At 46.2% G+C, this 27,602-nt stretch overlaps 1 protein-coding gene across 1 annotated transcript; it reads right to left on the bottom strand.

Annotated features, from left to right (window-relative positions):
* Positions 1 to 3,711: 3,711 nt before the first annotated feature.
* LOC135534653 (lysyl oxidase homolog 3B-like) lies at positions 3,712 to 27,138 on the bottom strand. The gene is made up of 6 exons (XM_064961579.1): positions 27,069 to 27,138; positions 14,282 to 14,388; positions 13,448 to 13,628; positions 7,410 to 7,563; positions 6,154 to 6,187; positions 3,712 to 3,870 (listed from the first exon to the last, which is right to left on the bottom strand). The coding sequence occupies exons 1-6, from the start codon at positions 27,136 to 27,138 to the stop codon at positions 3,712 to 3,714; spliced, it is 705 nt and encodes a 234-aa protein (XP_064817651.1).
* Positions 27,139 to 27,602: the final 464 nt, after the last annotated feature.

The following is a 27,602-nucleotide window of genomic DNA, read 5'->3' as shown; positions in this document are numbered from 1 at the left end:
TCTTGCTGCGGGCAATTCCCTGATCCACCTCTACGCAGACGACACCATTCTGTATACTTCCGGCCCGTCCTTGGACACTGTGCTATCTAACCTCCAAACGAGCTTCAATGCCATACAACACTCCTTCCGTGGCCTCCAACTGCTCTTAAACGCTAGTAAAACCAAATGCATGCTTTTCAACCGTTCGCTGCCTGCACCCGCACGCCCGACTAGCATCACCACCCTGGATGGTTCCGACCTAGAATATGTGGACATCTATAAGTACCTAGGTGTCTGGCTAGACTGTAAACTCTCATTTTAGACTCATATCAAACATCTCCAATCTAAAATCAAATCTAGAATCGGCTTTCTATTCCGTAACAAAGCCTCCTTCACTCACGCCGCCAAACTTACCCTAGTAAATCTGACTATCCTACCGATCCTCGACTTCGGCGATGTCATCTGCAAAATAGCTTCCAATACTCTACTCAGCAAACTGGATGTAGTTTATCACAGTGCCATCCATTTTGTTACTAACGCACCTTATACCACCCACCACTGCGACCTGTATGCTCTAGTCGGCTGGCCCTCGCTACATATTCGTCGCCAGACCAACTGGCTCCAGGTCATCTACAAGTCCATGCGAGGTAAAGCTCCGCCTTATCTCAGTTAACTGGTTACGATGGCAACACCCACCCGTAGCACGCGCTCCAGCAGGTCATCTTTGATCATCCCTAAAGCCAACACCTCATTTGGCCGCCTTTCGTTCCAGTTCTCTGCTGCCTGTGACTGGAACGAATTGCAAAAATCGCTGAAGTTGGAGACTTTTATCTCCCTCACCAACTTCAAACATCTGCTATCTGAACAGCTAACCGTTCGCTGCAGCTGTACATAGTCTATCGGTAAATAGCCCACCCAACTTTACCTACCTCATCCCCATACTGTTTATATTTATTTACTTTTCTACTCTTTTGCACACCAATATCTCTACCTGTACATGACCATCTGATCATTTATCACTCCAGTGTTAATCTGCAAAATTGTAATTATTCGCCTACCTCATGCCTTTTGCACACAATGTATATAGACTCTCTTTTTTTTCTACTGTGTTATTGACTTGTTTATTGTTTACTCCATGTGTAACTCTGTGTTGTCTGTTCACACTGCTATGCTTTATCTTGGCCAGGTCGCAGTTGCAAATGAGAACTTGTTCTCAACTAGCCTACCTGGTTAAATAAAGGTGAAAAAAAATATAAAAAAATAAAGAGGTTAACACTCTCGTGATGAGGTAGCCTGAGAGGTTAACACTCTCGTGATGAGGTAGCCTGAGGGGTTAACACTCTCGTGATGAGGTAGCCTGAGAGGTTAACACTCTCGTGATGAGGTAGCCTGAGGGGTTAACACTCTCGTGATGAGGTAGTCTGAGAGGTTAACACTCTCGTGATGAGGTAGCCTGAGGGGTTAACACTCTCGTGATGAGGTAGCCTGAGAGGTTAACACTCTCGTGATGAGGTAGCCTGAGGGGTTAACACTCTCGTGATGAGGTAGCCTGAGGGGTTAACACTCTCATGATGAGGTAGCCTGAGGGGTTAACACTCTCGTGATGAGGTAGCCTGAGGGGTTAACACTCTCGTGATGAGGTAGCCTGAGAGGTTAACACTCAAGTGATGAGGTAGCCTGAGAGAGGAGGCCAAATGTCAACATTCTCCAACCACATGAGGATATCAGCTTTTAACCAAGACTAGTGGGTATTCAAACACTTTTCAGCCGGGACCCAGAATTTCATGGAACCCCATTATCTCTACAGTTATTTTTCCGCATCCCAAACCTACTGAAACAACCTTCAAATCGGATTTATACGTTGACAAATAAACCTTTTTATCAAAAATAAAAACAAACCAATAAATACATTTACTCAATAAAGTTGTATCTTTTAAAAATATCTTTCTAAAAACATTTGTATATTGTTCCTTACAATAATATGTACTCTTATATTCTATATATATATATATATATATATATATATATATATATATATATATATATACTAAACTAAAATATAAACATGTAGGGTGATGGTCGATGTTTTATTCGCACAAAAAGCTTATTTCTCTCAAATGTTGTGCAGAAATTTGTATACATCCCTGTTAGTGAGCCTTTCACCTTTGCCAAGATAAGCCAGCCAGCAGGTGTGGCATATCAAGAAGCTGATTAAACAGTATGATCATTACAGAGGTGAACCTTGTGCTGGGGACAATAAAAGGCCACTCTAAAATGTGCAGTTTTGTCACACAACACAATGTCACAGATGTTTTGAGGGAGTGTTGACTGCAGGAATGTCCACCAGAAGCGTTGTTTTAGAGAATTTGGCGGTACGTTCAACCGGCCTCACAACCGCAGACAACATGTAACCACCCAGGACCTCAACATCCGGCTTCTTCACGTGTGGGATCGTCTGAGACCAGCCACCCGGACAGCTGATGAAACTGAGGAGTATTTATGTCTGTAATGAAGCCCTTTTGTGGGGAAAAACTCAGCCGACTCTGACTTTGAATACCACTGTTTGAGACAGAGGTCCCTAGCCATGAGATCCCTAGCCATGTGATCCCTAGCCATGTGATCCCTAGCCATGTGATCCCTAGCCATGTGATCCCTAGCCATGAGGTCCCTAGCCAGAGGTCCCTAGCCATGAGGTCCCTAGCCATGAGATCCCTAGCCATGAGATCCCTAGCAATGAGGTCCCTAGCCATGAGATCCCTAGCCATGAGGTCCCTAGCCACGAGATCCCTAGCCACGAGGTCCCTAGCCACGAGATCCCTAGCCACGAGATCCCTAGCCACGAGATCCCTAGCCACGAGGTCCCTAGCCACGAGATCCCTAGCCACGAGGTCCCTAGCCACGAGGTCCCTAGCCACGAGGGTCCCTAGCCACGAGATCCCTAGCCACGAGGTCCCTAGCCACGAGGTCCCTAGCGAGATCCCTAGCCACGAGATCCTCAGCCACGAGGTCCCTAGCCACGAGATCCCTAGCCACGAGGTCCCTAGCCAGAGGTCCCTAGCCATGAGATCCCTAGCCATGAGATCCCTAGCCATGAGATCCCTAGCCATGAGATCCCTAGCCATGAGGTCCCTAGCCATGAGGTCCCTAGCCATGAGATCCCTAGCCATGAGATCCCTAGCCATGAGATCCCTAGCCATGAGATTCTAACCATGAGGTCCCTAGCCATGAGATCCCTAGCCATGATCCCTAGCCATGAGGTCCCTAGCCATGAGGTCCCTAGCCATGAGGTCCCTAGCCATGAGGTCCCTAACCATGAGATCCCTAGCCACGAGGTCCCTAGCCACGAGGTCCCTAGCCACGAGATCCCTAGCCACGAGATCCCTAGCCACGGGATCCCTAGCCACGAGATCCCTAACCACGAGGTCCCTAGCCACGAGATCCCTAGCCACGAGGTCCCTAGCCATGAGATCCCTAGCCATGAGATCCCTAGCCATGAGATCCCTAGCCATGAGATCCCTAGCCATGAGGTCCCTAGCCATGAGGTCCCTAGCCATGAGGTCCCTAGCCATGTGGTCCCTAGCCATGAGGTCCCTAGCCATGAGATCTGCGGAACAAATCCGAGGTTGGAGATTCATGGTAATTGTAGTCCATGGTTATAACCTGGTTTAAGCATGTTCTATTAGCACTGTACAAGCCGTTAGCTTGGTTAATACACCTACTTGCAGGCCGTGGTTAGCGAGCTTCCAGCCCCAGCTGTCTGCAGGCCACCATGGCCTCCTTGGTGCTCCAGGCCCCTCCACAGATCAGCCCCCAGATCCTGGTCCCGTTAGCCTCTGTGTTCAGCACCTCCACCCGCCCCTCATACCGCGCACGGCCCCCCGTCAGACGGATCTGTGGTTGGGCAGACGGGTTAGGAAGCGGAGGGCAGGGGGGTGTGTGGATTGGGGTTAGTATGGGGCGATTACGGCCGGGCTGAACACAGGGCGTTTATCCAGACATACAGCACTTTGATTCAATCAGTTCTGCCTTAACCCTTCGATAACCGACAACTGCATAGCGGTTTCATTGTTTTTATTTAGGCGATGTCGGAGGTGGAAACTGCGTTAAATCAGCAAGCAGCTCCTCGCCGTTATCTCTATTGCGGACGTTGCCATTGGATGTTGCCATTGGATGTTGCCATTGGATGTTGCCATTGGCCACATTGACGCCAAGCTACTGGACGCTGCACATGCTATTGGGCGTTGCCATTGGACGTTGCCATTAGATTAGTAATAATCCCACATAGCCTTGATACAATTTGGAACAGTGGAATATTGTCAGCTTCAACACAGTTCCACCTCTGTCACCGCCAAAATCGCCAGCACAAAGGAGTCAGCTATCTCAGTTAAGGCTTGATCTGATTAAATCTCTGCCATCTAAATGGCACCCTATTCCCTATATAATGTACTACTTTTACCAGGGCCCATAGGGCTTTGATCAAAAGTAGTGCACTTTGTAGGGATTTAGGGTGCATTTGTGATGGATACTTTGATTTATGGGTTAAAGGCATGTGTTTGATGAGAGTAAGGAAGTCATGACACACATCACATAGTCAGAATGTGTCCAGGTTTACGTCTCTCATCACAATACTACTAACATTGTATTGAACATTACTGAGGCACACACTCCTGCTCGATCAGGAATCTATTACCAAGGTCAACACGTCATTGATCAATAAACAGTTTAAGATTCACAGTAAACAATATATCCCCTCTTTGCAAAAACTAAATTACTTGACTAAACCTTTACTTAGTTTGTTCTCTATGATCATATTATCATAATTTTATCAGTAAAACAGGATATAACAATGACTGCAATGAACAGAACAGAACATAATAGAAAAAATAACAGAATAGAATAGAACATAACAGAATAGATCAGAACATAATACAATAGAACAGAAAAGAATGGAAACATAATAGAATAGAACAGAATAGAACATAACCAAATAGATCAGAACATAATACAATAGAACAGAATAGAACATAATACAATAGAACAGACCAGAATAGAACATAATAGAACAGAATAGAATAGAACATAATAGAATAGAACAGAATAGAACAGAACATAACAGAATAAATCAGAACATAATAGAATAGAACAGAACATAATAGAACAGAACATAATAGAATAGAACAGGGCATAATAGAATAGAACATAATAGAATATAACATAATAGAATAGAACAGAACATAATAGAACAGAACATAATAGAACAGAACATAATAGAATAGAACATAATAGAATAGAACAGAACATAATAGAAATAGAATAGAACAGAACATAATAGAACAGAACATAATAGAACAGAACATAATAGAACAGAACATAATAGAATAGAACATAATAGAACAGAACAGAGTAGAACAGAACAGAACATAATAGAATAGAACAGAACATATATAGAATAGAACAGAACAGAACAGAATGAGAACAGAACGGAGCAGAACAGAACATAATAGAACAGAACAGAGTAGAACAGAACATAATAGAACAGAACATAATAAAACAGGACATAATAGAACAGAACATAATAGAACAGAACAGAATAGAACATAATAGAACAGAACATAATAGAATAGAACAGAACATAATAGAACAGAACATAATAGAACAGAACATAATAGAACAGAACATAGTAGAACAGAACATAGTAGAACAGAATAGAACAGAACAGAGTAGAACAGAAACATAATAGAATAGAACAGAAACATAATAGAACAGAACAGAATAGAACATAAGAACAGAACATAATAGAACAGAACAGAATAGAACAGAACAGAGTAGAACAGAACATAATAGAATAGAACATAATAGAACAGAACAGAATAGAACATAATAGAATAGAACAGAACATAATAGAACAGAACATAATAGAACAGAAACATAATAGAACAGAACATAGTAGAACAGAACAGAACATAGTAGAACAGAACATAATATAATAGAACAGAACATAATAGAATAGAACAGAACATAATAGAATAGAACATAGTAGAACAGAACATAATACAATAGAACATAACATAACAGAACATAGTAGAACAGAACACAATAGAATAGAACATAATAGAATAGAACGTAACATAATAGAACAGAACATAATAGAACAGAACATAAGAGTTGAGTCACCGATGTGATCTTCCTGTCTGGGTTGGCGCCACCCCTTGGGTTGTGTCATGGCGGAGATCTTTGTAGACTATACTCGGCCTTGTCTCAGGATGGTAAGTTGGTGGTTGAAGATATCCCTCTAGTGGTGTGGGGGCTGTGCTTTGGCAAAGTGGGTGGGGTTATATCCTTCCTGTTTGGCCCTGTCCGGGGGCATCATCGGATGGGGCCACAGTGTCTCCTGACCCCTCCTGTCTCAGCCTCCAGTATTTATGCTGCAGTAGTTTGTGTCGGGGGCTAGGGTCAGTTTGTTATATCTGGAGTACTTCTCCGGTCTTATCTGGTGTCCTGTGTGAATTTAAGTATGCTCTCTAATTCTCTCTTTCTCTCTTTCTTTCTCTCGGAGGACCTGAGCCCTAGGACCATGCCTCAGGACTACCTGACATGATGACTCCTTGCTGCCCCCAGTCCACCTGGCTGTGCTGCTGCTCTAGTTTCAACTGTTCTGCCTGTGATTATTATTATTTGACGATGCTGGTCATTTATGAACATTTGAACATCTTGGCCATGTTCTGTTATAATCTCCACCTGGCACAGCCAGAAGAGGACTGGCCACCCCTCATAGCCTGGTTCATCTCTAGGTTTCTTCCTAGGTTTTGGCCTTTCTAGGGGAGTTTTTCCTAGACACCGTGCTTCTACACCTGCATTGCAGGTTTTAGGCTGTGTTTCTATACAGCACTTTGAGATATCAGCTGATGTACGAAGGGCTTTATACATACATTTGATTTGATTTGAATAGAACAGAACATAATAGAGTAGAACAGAACATAATATAATAGAACATAACAGAGTAGAACAGAACATAATAGAACAGAACAGAACATAATAGAATAGAACAGAACAGAATAGAACATAATAGAACAGAACATAACAGAGTAGAACAGAACATAATAGAACAGAACAGAAGATAATAGAATAGAACAGAACAGAATAGAACAGAACATAATAGAACAGAACATAATAGAACAGAACATAATAGAACAGAACAGAATAGAACATAATAGAATATAACATAATAGAATAGAACAGAATAGAACAGAACAGAATAGAACAGAACATAATAGAACAGAATAGAACAGAACAGAATATAACATAACATAACAGAATAGAACAGAACAGAATAGAACATAATAGAATAGAACATAATATAGAATAGAACAGAATAGAATATAACATAATAGAACAGAACAGAATAGAACAGAGATTAGTTAGTCTCTGACCGAGTTCTCCAGGGCCATGTATGGCGGTTGCACCTCACAGCGGCGTCTTCTACATGCTGGCAGTCCTCTGAGGTTATGTTCTTAAAGCCACAGTTCCACATCGACTTCTCCGTCCCCAGACACTGGACCTCATTCATGTGGATAGGACCCATCCCTAAAGGCACACACAGACACACCAGTGGAGGTCAGCCATGTTTAAGATGAGGGAGGATATCGGATGACTGTCATTCATATTCCATTCACCCAGTTCCATCCACCCAGGGCGGCAGGGTAGCCTAGTGGTTAGAGTGCGTTGACTAGTAACAGTGATGGGTTTAGGTGACTGTCATTCATATTCACCCAGTTCAATGTAGCAGTGATAGGTTTAGGTTACTGTCATTCACATTCACCCAGTTCAATGTAGCAGTGACAGGTTTAGGTTACTGTCATTCATATTCACCCAGTTCAATGTAACAGTGATAGGTTTAGGTTACTGTCATTCATATTCACCTAGTTCAATGTAACAGTGACGGGGTTTAGGCTATTACATGACACTCTAATCGTCCCTGTATCCATCATGAGGTTACTACAACCTGGCCTATGAATGAATGTTCACAACGTAAGTGCACACAGGTCGAGAGAATTTAGAGTAATCACGGTGACAGAGTGACACATTCAGTACCGCCTTGCACACTCTGGCCTGCATCTAGCTGATCTAGGGTGTAATCATTAGTCCAACAGTAGCAAACGAGAGTTTCTATTGGACAAATTCAGGTATGTTTAACCCCGTTTTGTTCCGTTTGCTTTTTTTAGCAGAATCGGTGCAATGAATACACTCTGATCACTCGCAAACACAGTTCACTTTCATACCAGACACATACAAACAGCTCATTGTATATATAATCCTTCTCACATCCATCTATGCGCCTGCTCCTCTATTTTCCCCTTCGCTTGTGGACCTCAGTGTAGAACACATCAGCAGTCTGTGACCAGGTGAAAAAATATATGTACTAGAAAATATAGCTAGCTCTCTCTGTCTCTGTGTCTCTCTGTCTCTCTGTCTCTCTCTCTCTCTGTCTCTCTGTCTCTCTCTCTGTCTCTGTGTCTCTCTCTGTCTCTGTGTCTCTCTCTGTCTCTCTGTCTCTCTCTGTCTCTGTCTCTGTGTCTCTCTCTCTGTCTCTCTGTCTCTCTCTGTCTCTCTCTCTCTGTGTCTCTGTCTCTGTGTCTCTCTCTGTCTCTCTGTCTCTCTCTCTCTCTCTCTGTGTCTCTCTCTGTCTCTGTGTCTCTCTCTGTCTCTCTGTCTCCTCTCTGTCTCTCTCTGTGTCTCTCTCTCTATGTCTGTGTCTCTCTCTCTGTGTGTCTCTCTCTCTCTCTCTGTGTCTCTCTCTCTCTGTGTCTCTCTCTGTCTCTGTGTCTCTCTCTGTCTCTGTGTCTCTCTCTGTCTCTCTGTCTCTCTCTCTGTGTCTCTCTCACTCTCTGTATATCTCTCTCTCTGTGTCTCTCTCTCTCTCTGTGTGTCTCTCTGTGTGTCTCTCTCTCTCTCTGTGTCTGTCTCTGTGTGTGTCTCTCTCTCTGTGTCTCTCTCTCTCTCTGTGTGTCTCTCTGTGTCTCTCTCTCTCTCTCTGTGTCTGTCTCTGTGTGTGTCTCTCTCTCTGTGTGTGTCTGTCTCTGTGTGTCTCCCTCTCTCTATGTGTCTGTGTCTCTCTCTGTGTGTCTCTCTCTCTCTCTGTGTCTCTCTCTCTGTCTCTGTGTCTCTCTCTCTGTCTCTCTGTCTCTCTCTCTGTGTCTCTCTCACTCTCTGTATATCTCTCTCTCTGTGTCTCTCTCTCTCTCTCTGTGTCTCTCTGTGTGTCTCTCTCTCTCTCTGTGTCTGTCTCTGTGTGTGTCTCTCTCTGTGTCTCTCTCTCTCTGTGTGTCTCTCTGTGTCTCTCTCTCTCTCTCTGTGTCTGTCTCTGTGTGTGTCTCTCTCTCTGTGTGTGTCTGTCTCTGTGTGTCTCCCTCTCTCTGTGTGTCTGTCTCTGTGTGTCTCTCTCTCTCTGTCTCTGTGTCTCTCTCTCTGTCTTTGTGTCTTCTCTGTCTGTATCTCTCTCTCTCTGTATCTCTCTTTCTGTGTCTGTCTCTGTGTGTCTCTCTCTCTCTGTGTCTGTCTCTGTGTGTGTCTCTTTCTCTGTGTGTCTGTCTATGTGTGTCTCCCTCTCTCTCTGTGTCTGTCTATGTGTGTCTCTCTCTCTCTGTGTCTGTCTCTGTGTGTCTCTCTCTCCTCTGTGTCTGTCTCTGTGTGTCTTCTCTCTCTCTCTGTGTCTGTCTCTGTGTGTCTCTCTCCTCTGTGTCTGTCTCTGTGTGTCTCTCTCTCTCTGTGTCTGTCTCTGTGTGTGTCTCTTTCTCTCTGTGTGTCTGTCTATGTGTGTCTCCCTCTCTCTCTCTGTGTCTGTCTATGTGTGTCTCTCTCTCTCTCTCTCTCTCTCTCTGTGTGTGTCTGTCTCTGTGTCTCTGTGTCTCTCTCTCAGTCAACTACTCACCACATTTTATACACTGCAGTGCTAGCTAGCTGTAGCTTATGCTTTCAGTACTAAATTCATTCTCTGATCCTTTGATTGGGTGGACAACATGTCAGTTCATGCTGCAAGAGCTCTGATAGGTTGGAGGATGTCCTCTGGAAGTTGTCATAATTACAGTGTCATTCTATGGAAGGGGGGTGAGAACCACGAGCCTCCTAGGTTTTGTATTGAAGTCGATGTACCCAGAGGAGGATGGAAGCTAGTTGTCCTCCGGCTACACCACGGTGCTACTCTACAGAGTGCTGTTGAGTCGACTGTAAACCTTTCATTGCAACATTTTTATTAATTATTTGGTAACGTGAATATATTTAGTTTTATCTTAAAAGGATCACTTTTTTCATTTTTCACTATTTTTGTTTTTATGAAATTCACTGAGGAGCATGGTCCTCTTCCTCTGAGGAGGAGCCTCCTCTGAAGTATCTATTCTAACGAACACCCAAGACCAGCAGAGTCTCACACCGATGTGGATAGGACACTCAAAACCCTTTTACTGCACCTGTACATAGCCCATCTATAACTTAGCCCAAACAACTACCTCTTCCCCTACTGTATTTATTTATATTGCTCCTTTGCACCCCATTATTTTTATTTCTACTTTACACATTCTTCCACTGCAAATCTACCATTCCAGTGTTTTACTTGCTATATTGTATTTACTTTGCCACCATGGCCTTTTTTTGCCTCCCTTATCTCACCTCATTTGCTCACATTGTATATAGGCTTATTTTTCAAACTGTATGTCGAACTGCTTTGCTTTATCTTGGCCAGGTCGCAATTGTAAATGAGAACTTGTTCTCAACTTGCCTACCTGGTTAAATATATATATATATATATATATATATATTTTTTTTTTTACCTTTATTTAACTAGGCAAGTCAGTTAAGAACAAATTCTTATCTTCAATGACGGCCTAGGAACAGCGGGTTAACTACCTACTTCAGGGGCAGAACAACAGATTTGTACCTTGTCAGCTCGGGGATTCGATCTTGCAACCTTTCGGTTACTAGTCCAACGCTCTAATAAATAAAATGTAAATAAATAAATAAACTAAGCAGTCTGTTAAGTTGGGCGATAGTAACTCGTTAAACAACTTTTCTCAAATTCCTAATGAGTTAATTGTTTCATGATTAATTTCATCGGGTGACAATTAAACATAGTTAGTTTGATTGGATAAATAACAGTCATCAGAATAATGATAGTCACGTCACGACAGCAGACTGATCGATAATGTCAAAAGCAGCACTTTAGTCTATTAAAACAGCCCCCACAATCTTTTTATCATCAATTTCTCTCTGCCAATCATCAGTCATCTGTGTAAGTGCTGTGCTTGTTGAATGTCCTTCCCTATAAGCGTGCTGAAAGTCTGTCATCAATTTGTTTACTTTTGATTTGTTTTCAATTTGATACAATAGCATTGTATCTGGTCTATCTGTAAATAGCATTGTATCTGGTCTATCTGTAAATAGCATTGTATCTGGTCTATCTGTAAATAGCATTGTATCTGGTCTATCTGTAAATAGCATTGTATCTGGTCTATCTGTAAATAGCATTGTATCTGGTCTATCTGTAAATAGCATTGTATCTGGTCTATCTGTAAATAGCATTGTATCTGGTCTATCTGTAAATAGCATTGTATCTGGTCTATCTGTAAATAGCATTGTATCTGGTCTATCTGTAAATAGCATTGTATCTGGTCTATCTGTAAATAGCATTGTATCTGGTCTATCTGTAAATAGCATTGTATCTGGTCTATCTGTAAATAGCATTGTATCTGGTCTATCTGTAAATAGCATTGTATCTGGTCTATCTGTAAATAGCATTGTATCTGGTCTATCTGTAAATAGCATTGTATCTGGTCTATCTGTAAATAGCATTGTATCTGGTCTATCTGTAAATAGCATTGTATCTGGTCTATCTGTAAATAGCATTGTATCTGGTCTATCTGTAAATAGCATTGTATCTGGTCTATCTGTAAATAGCATTGTATCTGGTCTATCTGTAAATAGCATTGTATCTGGTCTATCTGTAAATAGCATTGTATCTGGTCTATCTGTAAATAGCATTGTATCTGGTCTATCTGTAAATAGCATTGTATCTGGTCTATCTGTAAATAGCATTGTATCTGGTCTATCTGTAAATAGCATTGTATCTGGTCTATCTGTAAATAGCATTGTATCTGGTCTATCTGTAAATAGCATTGTATCTGGTCTATCTGTAAATAGCATTGTATCTGGTCTATCTGTAAATAGCATTGTATCTGGTCTATCTGTAAATAGCATTGTATCTGGTCTATCTGTAAATAGCATTGTATCTGGTCTATCTGTAAATAGCATTGTATCTGCTCTATCTGTAAATAGCATTGTATCTGCTCTATCTGTAAATAGCATTGTATCTGGTCTATCTGTAAATAGCATTGTATCTGGTCTATCTGTAAATAGCATTGTATCTGGTCTATCTGTAAATAGCATTGTATCTGGTCTATCTGTAAATAGCATTGTATCTGGTCTATCTGTAAATAGCATTGTATCTGGTCTATCTGTAAATAACATTGTATCTGGTCTATCTGGTCTATCTGTAAATAACATTGTATCTGGTCTATCTGGTCTATCTGTAAATAGCATTGTATCTGGTCTATCTGTAAATAGCATTGTATCTGGTCTATCTGTAAATAGCATTGTATCTGGTCTATCTGTAAATAGCATTGTATCTGGTCTATCTGTAAATAACATTGTATCTGGTCTATCTGGTCTATCTGTAAATAACATTGTATCTGGTCTATCTGGTCTATCTGTAAATAGCATTGTATCTGGTCTATCTGTAAATAGCATTGTATCTGGTCTATCTGTAAATAGCATTGTATCTGGTCTATCTGTAAATAGCATTGTATCTGGTCTATCTGTAAATAGCATTGTATCTGGTCTATCTGTAAATAGCATTGTATCTGGTCTATCTGTAAATAGCATTGTATCTGGTCTATCTGTAAATAGCATTGTATCTGGTCTATCTGTAAATAGCATTGTATCTGGTCTATCTGTAAATAGCATTGTATCTGGTCTATCTGTAAATAGCATTGTATCTGGTCTATCTGTAAATAGCATTGTATCTGGTCTATCTGTAAATAGCATTGTATCTGGTCCAGAAGTCTACTAAGGGTTGGTAACAGGCTGATTGGTTGGCTGTTTGAGCCAGTAAAGGGGACTTTACTATTCTTAGGTAGAGGAATGACTTTAGCTTCCCTCCAGGCCTGAGGGAACACACTCTCTAGTAGGCTTAAATTGAGAATATGACATATAGGAGTGACAATATCGTACACTATTATCCTCAGTCATTCTCCATCCAGGTTGTCCAATTTGTAAGTCGCTCTGGATAAGAGCGTCTGCTAAATGACTTAAATGTAAATGTAAATGTCAGACCCCGGTGGCTTGTCATTGTTGATAGACAACGATCATTTTTTCACCTCTTTCACACTTAGAAGATTAAACCACAGTGCTCAGTCCTCACCTTGTCCCATGCGAGCTCCAGTCAGGGCCTCCTTGGCAGATCCAAAGCCCAGCTCCCTACACACTACGCTGGCAGACAGCAGGGTCCAACGGTCGTCACACACCGTGCCCCACTCATTGTTCCTCAGTACCTCCACTCTGCCCTCACCCAGCTTGGCACCACCCTTCAGCCTCACCGTGCTCTGATGGGAGAAGGAGAGGAGAGGGAGGAGAAACAAGGGAGGAGAGGAGAGGAAGGGAGATAGACACACATGGGAGGTGAGGGAGGAGAGGAGACACAGGGGAGGAGAGGAGACACAGGGGAGAGGAGGAGACACAGGGGAGGAGAGGGGAGGAGACACAGGGATGGGGAGGAGAGGAGGGGGGAGAGACACACATGGGAGGGGAAGGAGGAGAGGAGACACAGGGGAGGAGAGGAGACACGGGGGAGGAGAGGGGAGATACAGGGGAGGCAGGAGAGGAGACACAGGGGAGAGAGGGAGGAGACACAGGGGAGGAAAGGGAGGAGACACAGGGGAGGAGAGGAGACACATGGGAGGAGAGGAGACACATGGGAGGAGAGGAGACACAGGGGAGGGAGGGGAGGAGACACAGGGGAGGGGAGGAGACACAGGGGAGGGAGGGGAGGAGACACAGGGGAGGGAGGGGAGGGGACACAGGGGAGGGAGGGGAGGAGACACAGGGGAGGGGAGGAGACACAGGGGAGGGGAGGAGACACAGAGGAGGGAGGGGAGGAGACACAGGGGAGAGAGAATCAAAAACTGTAGTTGAAGCTTCAAGTATATGCCAGTGAGATACAAATGCACAGGTGTACCCACCCACCCAGGTACTTTACCGTGGTTTTCAGTTTCTTCTTCAGTCCGTTGTTGTGTACGTACTGTGGTCCAGGTACACAGCTGACCACAACTGGCATGCCGCCCTTACAGGAACCTGTGGCATTACCTATGGAGTCAGATTACACACAGAATTATGTAAATACACAGAACATAACTCACAAATACACACCAATATATCACACATACAGTCTGATCATGGTGCTTGTTTGGGAGGTATGCTCAGTATATTTACATCAGAGTCTCCCTCTATAATTACCCTTGTTGAACTCCAGGGGCAGGCTGCCAGGTGGACCTCAGTGCCAACACATGCCACAGAGTGGAGGTGGTACTGGTTCTTCTGACGCTCTGTGTTCAGTCTGGAGGGGTTTGAACGGGGGAGGAGGGGGAGGAGGGGGAGGAGGAGGGAGGAGGGGGAGGAGGAGGGAGGAGGGGGGAGGAGGGGGAGGAGGAGGGAGGAGGGGGGGAGGAGGAGGGAGGGGGAGAGGAGGAGGGAGGAGGGGAGAGGAGGGGGAGGAGGGGGGAGGAGGAGGGAGGAGGGGAGAGGAGGAGGGAGGAGGGGAGAGGAGGAGGGGAGGAGGGGGGAGGAGGGGAGAGGAGGAGGGAGGAGGGGGAGGAGGAGGGTGCAAAAAGAATGGCTGTGGTCTGAACACAAGGCTGAAGCTCTGAGGAACTTGGCTGTGTGCATCGGGGTTTAGTCAATTCCATTGCAGTACCAGTCAAATCAGAAAGTAAACCAAATTCCAATTCCAAATGATTGTTAATTAAAAAGCATACAAATTGAATTTCAGTGTACTTCCTGAATTGACGTCATTTATATGTAATTGACCCCAACACTGGAGTAAGTGAGAGATTTTATTATTCTCAGTTGAATATCACTGAAGCTTTTCAGCTCCTCATATGATTGTTGCACCAGACACCGAGTCTGGCTGACTGTCTGCCACATGTACAATGATGCACGTAGATGTTTTTCATTTATACTTGTATAAACTATGAACTCCTAAATCCTTTTCAAAACAATTGCAGCTGTATGGTTGGACGTCGTCAAAACAAGACTTTCACAGAAAACCTGAAGTTACCTTTTGTCTTCGGTACAAAGACGACCTTCTTATTTGTGCACCGACAGCCAAGATACAACCTGGCTTAGTAATATTTTATGCAGTATCTACCTGTATGTTTTCAACCACACATGAACAGCTGGATCCCCCTGGACAGAGAGACATACCTGCTGGTTCCCCCTGGACAGAGTTATAGTCCTACTGGTTCCCCCTGGACAGAGAGACGTACCTGCTGGTTCCCCCTGGACAGAGTTATTGTCCTACTGGTTCCCCCTGGACAGAGTTATAGTCCTACTGGTTCCCCCTGGACAGAGTTATAGTCCTACTGGTTCCCCCTGGACAGAGTTATATACCTGCTGGTTCCCCCTGGACAGAGTTATAGTCCTACTGGTTCCCCCTGGTCAGAGTTAAAGTCCTACTGGTTCCCCCTGGACAGAGTTATATACCTACTGGTTCCCCCTGGACAGAGTTATAGTCCTACTGGTTCCCCCTGGACAGAGTTATAGTCCTACTGGTTCCCCCTGGACAGAGAGACATACCTGCTGGTTCCCCTGGACAGAGTTATAGTCCTACTGGTTCCCCCTGGACAGAGTTATAGTCCTACTGGTTCCCCTGGACAGAGTTATATACCTACTGGTTCCCCCTGGACAGAGTTATAGTCCTACTGGTTCCCCCTGGACAGAGTTATAGTCCTACTGGTTCCCCCTGGACAGAGTTATAGTCCTACTGGTTCCCCCTGGACAGAGTTATAGTCCTACTGGTTCCCCCTGGACAGAGTTATAGTCCTACTGGTTCCCCCTGGACAGAGTTATATACCTACTGGTTCCCCCTGGACAGAGTTATAGTCGTACTGGTTCCCCCTGGACGGAGTTATAGTCGTACTGGTTCCCCCTGGACAGAGTTATAGTCCTACTGGTTCCCCCTGGACAGAGTTATATACCTACTGGTTCCCCCTGGACAGAGTTAAGGTCCTACTGGTTCCCCCTGGACAGAGTTAAGGTCCTACTGGTTCCCCCTGGACAGAGTTATAGTCCTGCTGGTTCCCCCTGGACAGAGTTATAGACCTACTGGTTCCCCCTGGACAGAGTTATAGTCCTACTGGTTCCCCCTGGACAGAGTTATATACCTGCTGGTTCCCCCTGGACAGAGTTATAGTCCTACTGGTTCCCCCTGGACAGAGTTATAGTCGTACTGGTTCCCCCTGGACAGAGTTATAGTCCTACTGGTTCCCCCTGGACAGAGTTATTGTCCTACTGGTTCCCCCTGGACAGAGTTATAGTCCTACTGGTTCCCCCTGGACAGAGTTATAGTCCTACTGGTTCCCCCTGGACAGAGTTATATACCTACTGGTTCCCCCTGGACAGAGTTATTGTCCTACTGGTTCCCCCTGGACAGAGTTATTGTCCTACTGGTTCCCCCTGGACAGAGTTATAGTCCTACTGGTTCCCCCTGGTCAGAGTTATAGTCCTACTGGTTCCCCCTGGACAGAGTTATATACCTACTGGTTCCCCCTGGACAGAGTTATAGTCCTACTGGTTCCCCCTGGACAGAGTTATAGTCCTACTGGTTCCCCCTGGACAGAGAGACATACCTGCTGGTTCCCCCTGGACAGAGTTATAGTCCTACTGGTTCCCCCTGGACAGAGTTATAGTCCTACTGGTTCCCCCTGGACAGAGTTATATACCTACTGGTTCCCCTGGACAGAGTTATAGTCCTACTGGTTCCCCTTGGACAGAGTTATAGTCCTAATGGTTCCCCCTGGACAGAGTTATAGTCCTACTGGTTCCCCCTGGACAGAGTTATAGTCCTACTGGTTCCCCCTGGACAGAGTTATAGTCCTACTGGTTCCCCTGGACAGAGTTATAGTCCTACTGGTTCCCCCTGGACAGAGTTATAGTCCTACTGGTTCCCCCTGGACAGAGTTATATACCTACTGGTTCCCCCTGGACAGAGTTATAGTCGTACTGGTTCCCCCTGGACGGAGTTATAGTCGTACTGGTTCCCCCTGGACAGAGTTATAGTCCTACTGGTTCCCGCTGGACAGAGTTATATACCTACTGGTTCCCCCTGGACAGAGTTAAGGTCCTACTGGTTCCCCCTGGACAGAGTTAAGGTCCTACTGGTTCCCCCTGGACAGGGTTATAGTCCTGCTGGTTCCCCCTGGACAGAGTTATAGACCTACTGGTTCCCCCTGGACAGAGTTATATACCTACTGGTTCCCCCTGGACAGAGTTAAGGTCCTACTGGTTCCCCCTGGACAGAGTTAAGGTCCTACTGGTTCCCCCTGGACAGAGTTATAGTCCTACTGGTTCCCCCTGGACAGAGTTATATACCTACTGGTTCCCCCTGGACAGAGTTAAGGTCCTACTGGTTCCCCCTGGACAGAGTTAAGGTCCTACTGGTTCCCCCTGGACAGAGTTATAGTCCTGCTGGTTCCCCCTGGACAGAGTTATAGACCTACTGGTTCCCCCTGGACAGAGTTATAGTCCTACTGGTTCCCCCTGGACAGAGTTATATACCTGCTGGTTCCCCCTGGACAGAGTTATAGTCCTACTGGTTCCCCCTGGACAGAGTTATAGTCGTACTGGTTCCCCCTGGACAGAGTTATAGTCCTACTGGTTCCCCCTGGACAGAGTTATTGTCCTACTGGTTCCCCCTGGACAGAGTTATAGTCCTACTGGTTCCCCCTGGACAGAGTTATAGTCCTACTGGTTCCCCCTGGACAGAGTTATATACCTACTGGTTCCCCCTGGACAGAGTTATTGTCCTACTGGTTCCCCCTGGACAGAGTTATTGTCCTACTGGTTCCCCCTGGACAGAGTTATAGTCCTACTGGTTCCCCCTGGTCAGAGTTATAGTCCTACTGGTTCCCCCTGGACAGAGTTATATACCTACTGGTTCCCCCTGGACAGAGTTATAGTCCTACTGGTTCCCCCTGGACAGAGTTATAGTCCTACTGGTTCCCCCTGGACAGAGAGACATACCTGCTGGTTCCCCCTGGACAGAGTTATAGTCCTACTGGTTCCCCCTGGACAGAGTTATAGTCCTACTGGTTCCCCCTGGACAGAGTTATATACCTACTGGTTCCCCCTGGACAGAGTTATAGTCCTACTGGTTCCCCTTGGACAGAGTTATAGTCCTAATGGTTCCCCCTGGACAGAGTTATAGTCCTACTGGTTCCCCCTGGACAGAGTTATAGTCCTACTGGTTCCCCCTGGACAGAGTTATAGTCCTACTGGTTCCCCCTGGACAGAGTTATAGTCCTACTGGTTCCCCCTGGACAGAGTTATAGTCCTACTGGTTCCCCTGGACAGAGTTATATACCTACTGGTTCCCCCTGGACAGAGTTATAGTCGTACTGGTTCCCCCTGGACGGAGTTATAGTCGTACTGGTTCCCCTGGACAGAGTTATAGTCCTACTGGTTCCCGCTGGACAGAGTTATATACCTACTGGTTCCCCCTGGACAGAGTTAAGGTCCTACTGGTTCCCCCTGGACAGAGTTAAGGTCCTACTGGTTCCCCCTGGACAGGGTTATAGTCCTGCTGGTTCCCCCTGGACAGAGTTATAGACCTACTGGTTCCCCCTGGACAGAGTTATATACCTACTGGTTCCCCCTGGACAGAGTTAAGGTCCTACTGGTTCCCCCTGGACAGAGTTAAGGTCCTACTGGTTCCCCCTGGACAGAGTTATTGTCCTACTGGTCCCCCTGGACAGAGTTATATACCTACTGGTTCCCCCTGGACAGAGTTATAGGTCCTACTGGTTCCCCCTGGACAGAGTTATATACCTACTGGTTCCCCTGGACAGAGTTATAGTCCTGCTGGTTCCCCTGGACAGAGTGGTTCCCCCAGAGTTATTGTCCTGGACAGAGTTATAGGTCCTACTGGTTCCCCTGGACAGAGTTATAGTCCTGCTGGTTCCCCCTGGACAGAGTTATAGTCCTACTGGTTCCCCCTGGACAGAGTTATAGTCCTACTGGTTCCCCCTGGACAGAGTTATAGTCCTACTGGTTCCCCTGGACAGAGTTATATACCTGCTGGTTCCTGGACTGGTTCCCCCCTGGACAGAGTTATAGTCCTACTGGTTCCCCCTGGACAGAGTTATAGTCCTACTGGTTCCCCCTGGACAGAGTTATATACCTACTGGTTCCCCCTGGACAGAGTTATTGTCCTACTGGTTCCCCCTGGACAGAGTTATAGTCCTACTGGTTCCCCCTGGACAGAGTTATAGTCCTACTGGTTCCCCCTGGACAGAGTTATATCCTACTGGTTCCCCCTGGACAGAGTTATAGTCCTACTGGTTCCCCCTGGACAGAGTTATATCCTACTGGTTCCCCCTGGACAGAGTTATAGTCCTACTGGTTCCCCTGGACAGAGTTATAGTCCTACTGGTTCCCCCTGGACAGAGACATACCTGCTGGTTCCCCTGGATTATAGTCCTACTGGTTCCCCCTGGACAGAGTTATAGTCCTACTGGTTCCCCCTGGACAGAGTTATATACCTACTGGTTCCCCCTGGACAGAGTTATAGTCCTACTGGTTCCCCCTGGACAGAGTTATAGTCCTACTGGTTCCCCTGGACAGAGTTATAGTCCTACTGGTTCCCCCTGGACAGAGTTATAGTCCTACTGGTTCCCCCTGGACAGAGTACCTGGTTCCCCCCTGGACAGAGTTATAGTCCTACTGGTTCCCCTTGGACAGAGTTATAGTCCTACTGGTTCCCCCTGGACAGAGTTATATACCTACTGGTTCCCCCTGGACAGAGTTATGGTCCTACTGGTTCCCCCTGGACAGAGCAAGGTCCTACTGGTTCCCTGGACAGAGTTATAGTCCTGCTGGTTCCCCCTGGACAGAGTTATAGACCCACTGGTTCCTGGACTGAGTTCCCGGTCTCTGGACAGAGTTATATACCTACTGGTTCCCCTGGTTGAGTTATAGTCCTACTGGTTCCCCCTGGACAGAGTTAAGGTCCTACTGGGTTCCCTGGACAGAGGTCCTATGGTCCTGCTGTCCTACTGTTCCCCCTGGACAGAGTTATAGTCCTACTGGTCCCCCTGGACAGAGTTATATACCTACTGGTTCCCCCTGGACAGAGTTAAGGTCCTACTGGTTCCCCCTGACAGAGTTATAGTCCTACTGGTTAAGGTCCTACTGGTTCCCCCTGGACAGAGTTATAGTCCTGACAGAGTTATAGTCCTCCCGCCTGGACAGAGTTATAGTCCTACTGGATCCCCTGGACAGGACATACCTGGTTATATAGTCCTACTGGTTCCCCCTGGACAGAGTTATAGTCCCACTGGTTCCCCCACAGAGTTATATACCTACTGGCCCCTGACAGAGTTCCCCCCTTTGGACAGAGTTATAGTCCTACTGGTTCCCCCTGGACAGAGTTATTGTCCTACTGGTTCCCCCTGGACAGAGTTATATACCTACTGGTTCCCCCTGGGCAGAGTTATTGTCCTACTGGTTCCCCCTGGACAGAGTTATATCCTACTGGTTCCCCCTGGACAGAGTTATAGTCCTACTGGTTCCCCCTGGACAGAGTTATATACCTACTGGTTCCCCCTGGACAGAGTTATTGTCCTGCTGGTTCCCCTGGACAGGTTATAGTCCTGCCCTGCTTGGACAGAGTTTATACCCCCCCCTGGACAGAGTTAAGGTCCTACTGGTTCCCCCTGGACAGAGTTAAGGTCCTACTGGTTATAGTCCTACTGGTTCCCCCTGGACAGAGTTATAGTCCTACTGGTTCCCCCTGGACAGAGTTATATACCTGCCCTGGTTCCTACCCCCCTGGACAGAGTTAAGTCCTACTGGTTCCCCTGGACAGAGTTATAGTCCTACTGGTTCCCCCTGGACAGAGTTATATACCTACTGGTTCCCCTGGTTAAGGTCCTAGTTATTGTCCTACTGGTTCCCCCTGGACAGAGTTATAGTCCTACTGGTTCCCCCTGACAGAGTTATAGTCCTACTGGTTCCCCCTGGACAGAGTTATAGTCCTACTGGTCACTGGTTCCCCCTGGACAGAGTTATTGTCCTACTGGTTCCCCCTGGACAGCGTTATAGTCCTACTGGTTCCCCCTGGACAGAGTTATAGTCCTACTGGTTCCCCCTGGACAGAGTTATAGTCCTACTGGTTCCCCCTGGACAGAGTTATAGTCCTACTGGTTCTCCCTGGACAGGTTATAGTCCTACTGGTTCCCCCTGGACAGAGTTATATACCTACTGGTTCCCCCTGGACAAGTTATTGTCCTGTCCTACTTCTTGGTTCCCCCTGGACAGAGTTATAGTCCTACTGGTTCCCCCTGGACAGAGTTATAGTACCTACTGGTTCCCCCTGGACAGAGTTATATACCTACTGGTTCCCCCTGGGACAGAGTTATGGTCTACTGGTTCCCCCTGGACAGAGTTATAGTCCCTGCTGGTTCCCCCCCCTGAACAGAGTTATAGTCCTACTGGTTCCCTGGACAGAGTTATAGTCCTACTGGTTCCCCTGGGACAGAGTTATATACCTGCTGGTTCCCCTGGACAGAGTTAAAGTCCTACTGGTTCCCCCTTGACAGAGTTATAGTCCTAATGGTTCCCCTGACAGAGTACCTACTGGTTCCCCCTGGACAGAGTTGTAGTCCCTACTGGTTCCCCCTGGACAGAGTTATAGTCCTACTGGTTCCCCCTGGACAGAGTTATAGTCCTACTGGTTCCCCTGGACAGAGTTATAGTCCTACATTACCTGCTGGTTCCCCCTGGACAGAGTTATTGTCTACTGGTTCCCCCTGGACGGAGTTATTGTCCTACTAGTTCCCCCTGGACAGAGTTATAGTCCTACTGGTTTCCCCCTGGACAGAGTTATATACCTACTGGTTCCCCCACTGGACAGAGTTATAAGTCCTACTGGTTCCCCCTGGACAGAGTTATAGTCCTACTGGTTCCCCCTGGACAGGTTATAGTCCTGCTGGTTCCCCCTGGACAGGTTACTGTCCTACTGGTTCCCCCTGGACAGAGTTATATACCTCTAATCTGGACTGGTCCCACCCCCTGACAGAGCAGGTCCTACTGGTTCCCCTGACAGAGTTATAGTCCCGGGTTCCCCCCTGGACAGAGTTATTGTCCTAGTCCCTACAGAGTTATATACCTACCCCTGACAGAGTTATCGTCCTACTGGTTCCCCCTGGACAGAGTTATATACCTACTGGTTCCCCTGGTTATTGTCCTGCTGGTTCCCTGGACAGAGTTATATACCTACTGGTTCCCCCTGGACAGAGTTATTGTCCTACTGGTTCCCCTGGACAGAGTTATAGTCCTACTGTCCTACTGTTCCCCCTGGACAGAGTTATATACCTACTGGTTCCCCCTGGACAGAGTTATATACCTACTGGTTCCCCCTGGACAGAGTTATAGTCCTGCTGGTCTCCCTGACTGGTCCTCCCCCTGGACAGAGTTATAGTCCTACTGGTTCCCCTGGACAGAGTTATAGTCCTACTGGTTCCCCCTGGACAGAGTTATATACCTACTGGTTCCCCTGGACAGAGTTATAGTCCTACTGGTTCCCCCTGGACAGAGTTATTGTCCTACTGGTTCCCCCTGGACAGAGTTATAGTCCTACTGGTTCCCCCTGGACAGAGTTATAGTCCTACTGGTTCCCCCTGGACAGAGTTATAGTCCTACTGGTTCCCCCTGGACAGAGTTATTGTCCTACCTGCTGGTTCCCCCTGGACAGCGTTATAGTCCTACTGGTTCCCCCTGGACAGAGTTATAGTCCTACCTGGTTTCCCCCTGGACAGATAGTCCTACTGGTTCCCCCTGGATTATAGTCCTACTGGTTCCCCCTGGACAGAGTTATATACCTACTGGTTCCCCCTGGACAGAGTTATTGTCTGTCCTGACTGGTTCCCCTGGACAGAGTTATAGTCCCTGACTGGTTCCCCTGGACAGAGTTATAGTCCTACCTACTAGGTTCCCTGGACAGAGTTATAGTCCTACTGGTTCCCCCTGGATTATAGTCCTACTGGTTCCCCCTGGACAGAGTTATATACCTGTGGTTCCTGGACTTAAAGTCCTACTGTTCCCCTGGACAGAGTTATATACCTACTGGTTCCCCTGGACAGAGTTATTGTCCTACTGGTTCCCCTGGACAGAGTTATATACCTACTGGTTCCCCCTGGACAGAGTTATAGTCCTATGGTTCCTACAGAGAGACATACCTGCTGGTTCCCCCTGGACAGAGTTATTGTCCTACTGGTTCCCCCTGTCCTACTAGACAGAGTTATAGTCCTACTGGTTCCCCTGGACAGAGTTATGTCCTACTGGTTCCCCCTGACAGAGTTATAGTCCTACTGGTTCCCCCTGGACAGAGTTATATACCTACTGGTTCCCCCTGGACAGAGTTATAGTCTACTGGTTCCCCCTGGACAGAGTTATAGTCCTACTGGTTCCCCCTGGACAGAGTTATAGTCCCAATTGGTTCCCTGACAGAGTTATTGTCCTGGTTCCCCCTGGACAGAGTTATAGTCCTACTGGTCTCTGACAGAGTTATAGTCCTACTGGTTCCCCCCTGACAGAGCTATATACCTACTGGTTCCCCCTGGACAGAGTTATATACCTACTGACTCCCTGACAGAGTTACTGTCCTACTGGTTCCCCTGGACAGAGTTATAGTCCTACTGGTTCCCCCTGGACAGAGTTATATACCTACTGGTTCCCCTGGACAGAGTTATATACCTACTGGTTCCCCTGGACAGAGTTATAGTCCTACTGGTTCCCCCTGGACAGAGTTATAGTCCTACTGGTTCCCCTGGACAGAGTTATAGTCCTACTGGTTCCCCCTGGACAGAGTTATATACCTACTGGTTCCCCCTGGACAGAGTTATATACCTACTGGTTCCCCCTGGACAGAGTTATAGTCCTACTGGTTCCCCCTGGACAGAGTTATAGTCCTACTGGTTCCCCCTGGACAGAGTTATAGTCCTACTGGTTCCCCCTGGACAGAGTTATAGTCCTACTGGTTCCCCCTGGACAGAGTTATATACCTACTGGTTCCCCTGGACAGAGTTATAGTCCTACTGGTTCCCCCTGGACAGAGTTATAGTCCTACTGGTTCCCCCTGGACAGAGTTATAGTCCGACTGGTTCCCCTGGACAGAGTTATAGTCCTACTGGTTCCCCTGACAGAGTTATAGTCCTACTGGTTCCCCCTGACAGAGTTATAGTCCTACTGGTTCCCTGACAGAGTTATAGTCCTACTGGTTCCCCTGGACAGAGTTATAGACCTACTGGTTCCCTGGACAGAGTTATATACCTACTGGTTCCCTGACAGAGTTAGTCCTACTGGTTCCCCTGACAGAGTTATAGTCCTACTGGTCTCCTGACAGAGTTATAGTCCTACTGGCTCCCCTGACAGAGTTATAGTCCTACTGGTTCCCCTGACAGAGTTATATACCTTACTGTCTTCTGACAGAGTTATAGTCCTACTGGTTCCCCCTGGACAGAGTTATAAATAGTCCTACTGGTTCCCCCTGACAGAGTTATAGTCCGACTGGTTCCCCCTGACAGAGTTATAGTCCTACTGGTTCCCTGACAGAGTTATAGTCCTACTGGTTCCCTGACAGAGTTATAGTCCTACTGTTATACCCATATTGGTCAGGTCAAAAGTAGTGCACTATGAATGGAGCAGGGCTGCCATCTGGGACAGATCCTGGTGAGCTGGGAAAGAATCAAATGTCCCACCGACACACACAAAGACAACCATTATTCATCAGGGAGGATATTAAGGGGAAATGGCTCCTCAGGTTTTAGTTTACCTTTGTTTAACCCAGAGGTGAATGTGGTTTAGCCCTAGCTTTAGCTTTGGGTGGCAGCCTGCAAAGTAAACATTGGTTAGATGATGATGATGATGATGATAAAAGCAATAGAAGAAATATTAACCAAGTTAGTAACACATGTTACATTATGTGTTTGGGCACGATACAAAAACACACCATTCATTGTAGAAGTTAACAGAGCATTGCAGAGGTTAACAGAGCATTGTAGAAGCAACAGACCATTGTAGCTAACAGATATCAGAAGCTAACAGAGTACTTGTAGAAGCTAACAGAGCATTGCAGAGGCTAACAGAGCATTGTAGAAGTTAACAGAAGGTAACAGAGCAGCACTTTAGAAGACTATAATGGAAACATTATGTTCCACACCCAACAGCATGTCTCATTGGAAACATTATGTTCCACACCCAACAGCATGTCTCATTGGAAACATTATGTTCCACACCCAACAGCATGTCCTATTGGAAACATTATGTTTCTACACCCAACAGCATGTCTCATTGGAAACATTATGTTCCACACCCAACAGCATGTCTTATTGGAAACATTATGTTCCACACCCAACAGCATGTCTCATTGGAAACATTATGTTCCACACCCAACAGCATGTCTTATTGGAAACATTATGTTCCACACCCAACAGCATGTCTTATTGGAAACATTATGTTCAACACCCAACAGCATGTCTTATTGGAAACATCAGAAATACCTTCAACACTAGCTAGGTTTCCATCCAATCAGCGGTGACACATTTTAATGCGAATATTCTAAAATCTGCATTAAAAACAAAATTAACATTTTACCCCAAGAGTTGTGTTTCCATCAAAATTAACTTGCTGCGGATAAAAGGCCGAGTGTGAAGACTTAGTGCAATATGAAAATACTTTTTTAAGTGTTAAATTCCCATGTCCGAAGATAAATAGGTCTCATTCTAAACTCTGATTGATGGTTTTGCTAATAGTGAATGTCACTCTGGTCTTGACACTGGCACTCTAAACCACACTGCTCAAAAATTAAGGAACACTAAAACAACACATCCTAGATCTGAATGAATGAAATATTCTTATTAAATACTTTTTCATATATTGAATGTGCTGACAACAAAATCACACAAAAATTATCAATGGAAATCAAATTTATCAACCCATGGAGGTCTGGATTTGGAGTCATACTCAAAATTAAAGTGAAAACCACACTACAGGCTGATCCAACTTTGATGTCCTTAAAACAAGTCAAAATGAGGGCTCAGTAGTGTGTGTGGCCTCCACATTCCTGAATGACCTCCCTACAATGCCTGGGCATGCTCCTGATGAGGTGGTGGATGGTCTCCTGAGGGTTCTGCTCCCAGACCTGGACTAAAGCATCCGCCAACTCCTGGACTCTGTGGTGCAACGTGGCGTTGGTGGATGGAGCGAGACATGATGTTCCAGATGTGCTCAATTGGATTCAGGTCTGGGAACGGGCGGGCCAGTCCATAGCATCAATGCCTTCCTCTTGCAGGAACTGCTGACACACTCCAGCCACATGAGGTCTAGCATTGTCTTGCATTAGGAGGAACCCAGGGCCAACCGCACCCAGCATATGGTCTCACAAGGGGTCTGAGGATCTCATCTCGGTAGTACCTAATGGTAGTCAGGCTACCTCTGGCGAGCACATGGAGAGCTGTGCGGCCCCCAAAGAAATGCCACCCCACACCATGACTGACCCACCACCAAACCGGTCATGCTGGAGGATGTTGCAGGCAGCAGAACGTTCTCCACGGCGTCTCCAGACTGTCACGTCTGTCACATGTGCTCAGTGTGAACCTGCTTTCATCTGTGAAGAGCACAGGGCTCCAGTGGCGAATTTGCCAATCTTGGTGTTCTCTGGCAAATGTCAAACGTCCTGCACGGTGTTGGGCTGTCGTAAGCACAACCCGCACCTGTGGACGTCGGGCCCTCATACACCCTCATGGAGTCTGTTTCTGACCGCTTGAGCAGACACATGCACATTTGTGGCCTGCTGGAGGTCATTTTGCAGGGCTCTGGCAGTGCTCCTCCTTGCACAAAGGCGGAGGTAGCGGTCCTGCTGCTGGGTTGTTGCCCTCCTATGGCCTCCTCAAGTCTCCTGATGTACTGGCCTGTCTCTTGTTAGCGCCTCCATGCTCTGGACACTACGCTGACAGACACAGCAAACCTTCTTGCCACAGCTCGCATTGATGTGCCATCCTGGATGAGCTGCACTACCTGAGCCACTTGTGTGGGTTGTAGACTCCGTCTCATGCTACCACTAAGAGTGAAAGCACCAGCAGCATTCAAAAGACCAAAACATCAGCCAGGAAGCATAGGAACTGAGAAGTGGTCTGTGGTCCCCACCTGCAGAACCACCCTTTATTGGGGGTGTCTTGCTAATTGCCTATAATTTCCACTTGTTGACTATTCCATTTGCACAACAGCATGTGACATTTATTGTCAAT

This window comes from Oncorhynchus masou, unplaced genomic scaffold (assembly GCF_036934945.1).
Source record: "Oncorhynchus masou masou isolate Uvic2021 unplaced genomic scaffold, UVic_Omas_1.1 unplaced_scaffold_3745, whole genome shotgun sequence".
Taxonomy (NCBI): domain Eukaryota; kingdom Metazoa; phylum Chordata; class Actinopteri; order Salmoniformes; family Salmonidae; genus Oncorhynchus; species Oncorhynchus masou.
This window is presented reverse-complemented; position numbering and strand designations above follow the sequence as displayed.

Excerpts from the sequence above, each read along its gene's own strand:
- LOC135534653 (XM_064961579.1), bottom strand. The coding sequence starts at position 27,138 with ATGTGCATGTGTCTGCTCAAGCGGTCAGAAACAGACTCCATGAGGGTG. Across the intron at positions 13,629-14,281 it reads AGAAGAAACTGAAAACCACG|AGCACGGTGAGGCTGAAGGG; the intron begins GTAAAGTACCTG and ends TTCTCCCATCAG. Across the intron at positions 3,871-6,153 it reads CAGACAGGAAGATCACATCG|ATCCGTCTGACGGGGGGCCG; the intron begins GTGACTCAACTC and ends GCCCAACCACAG.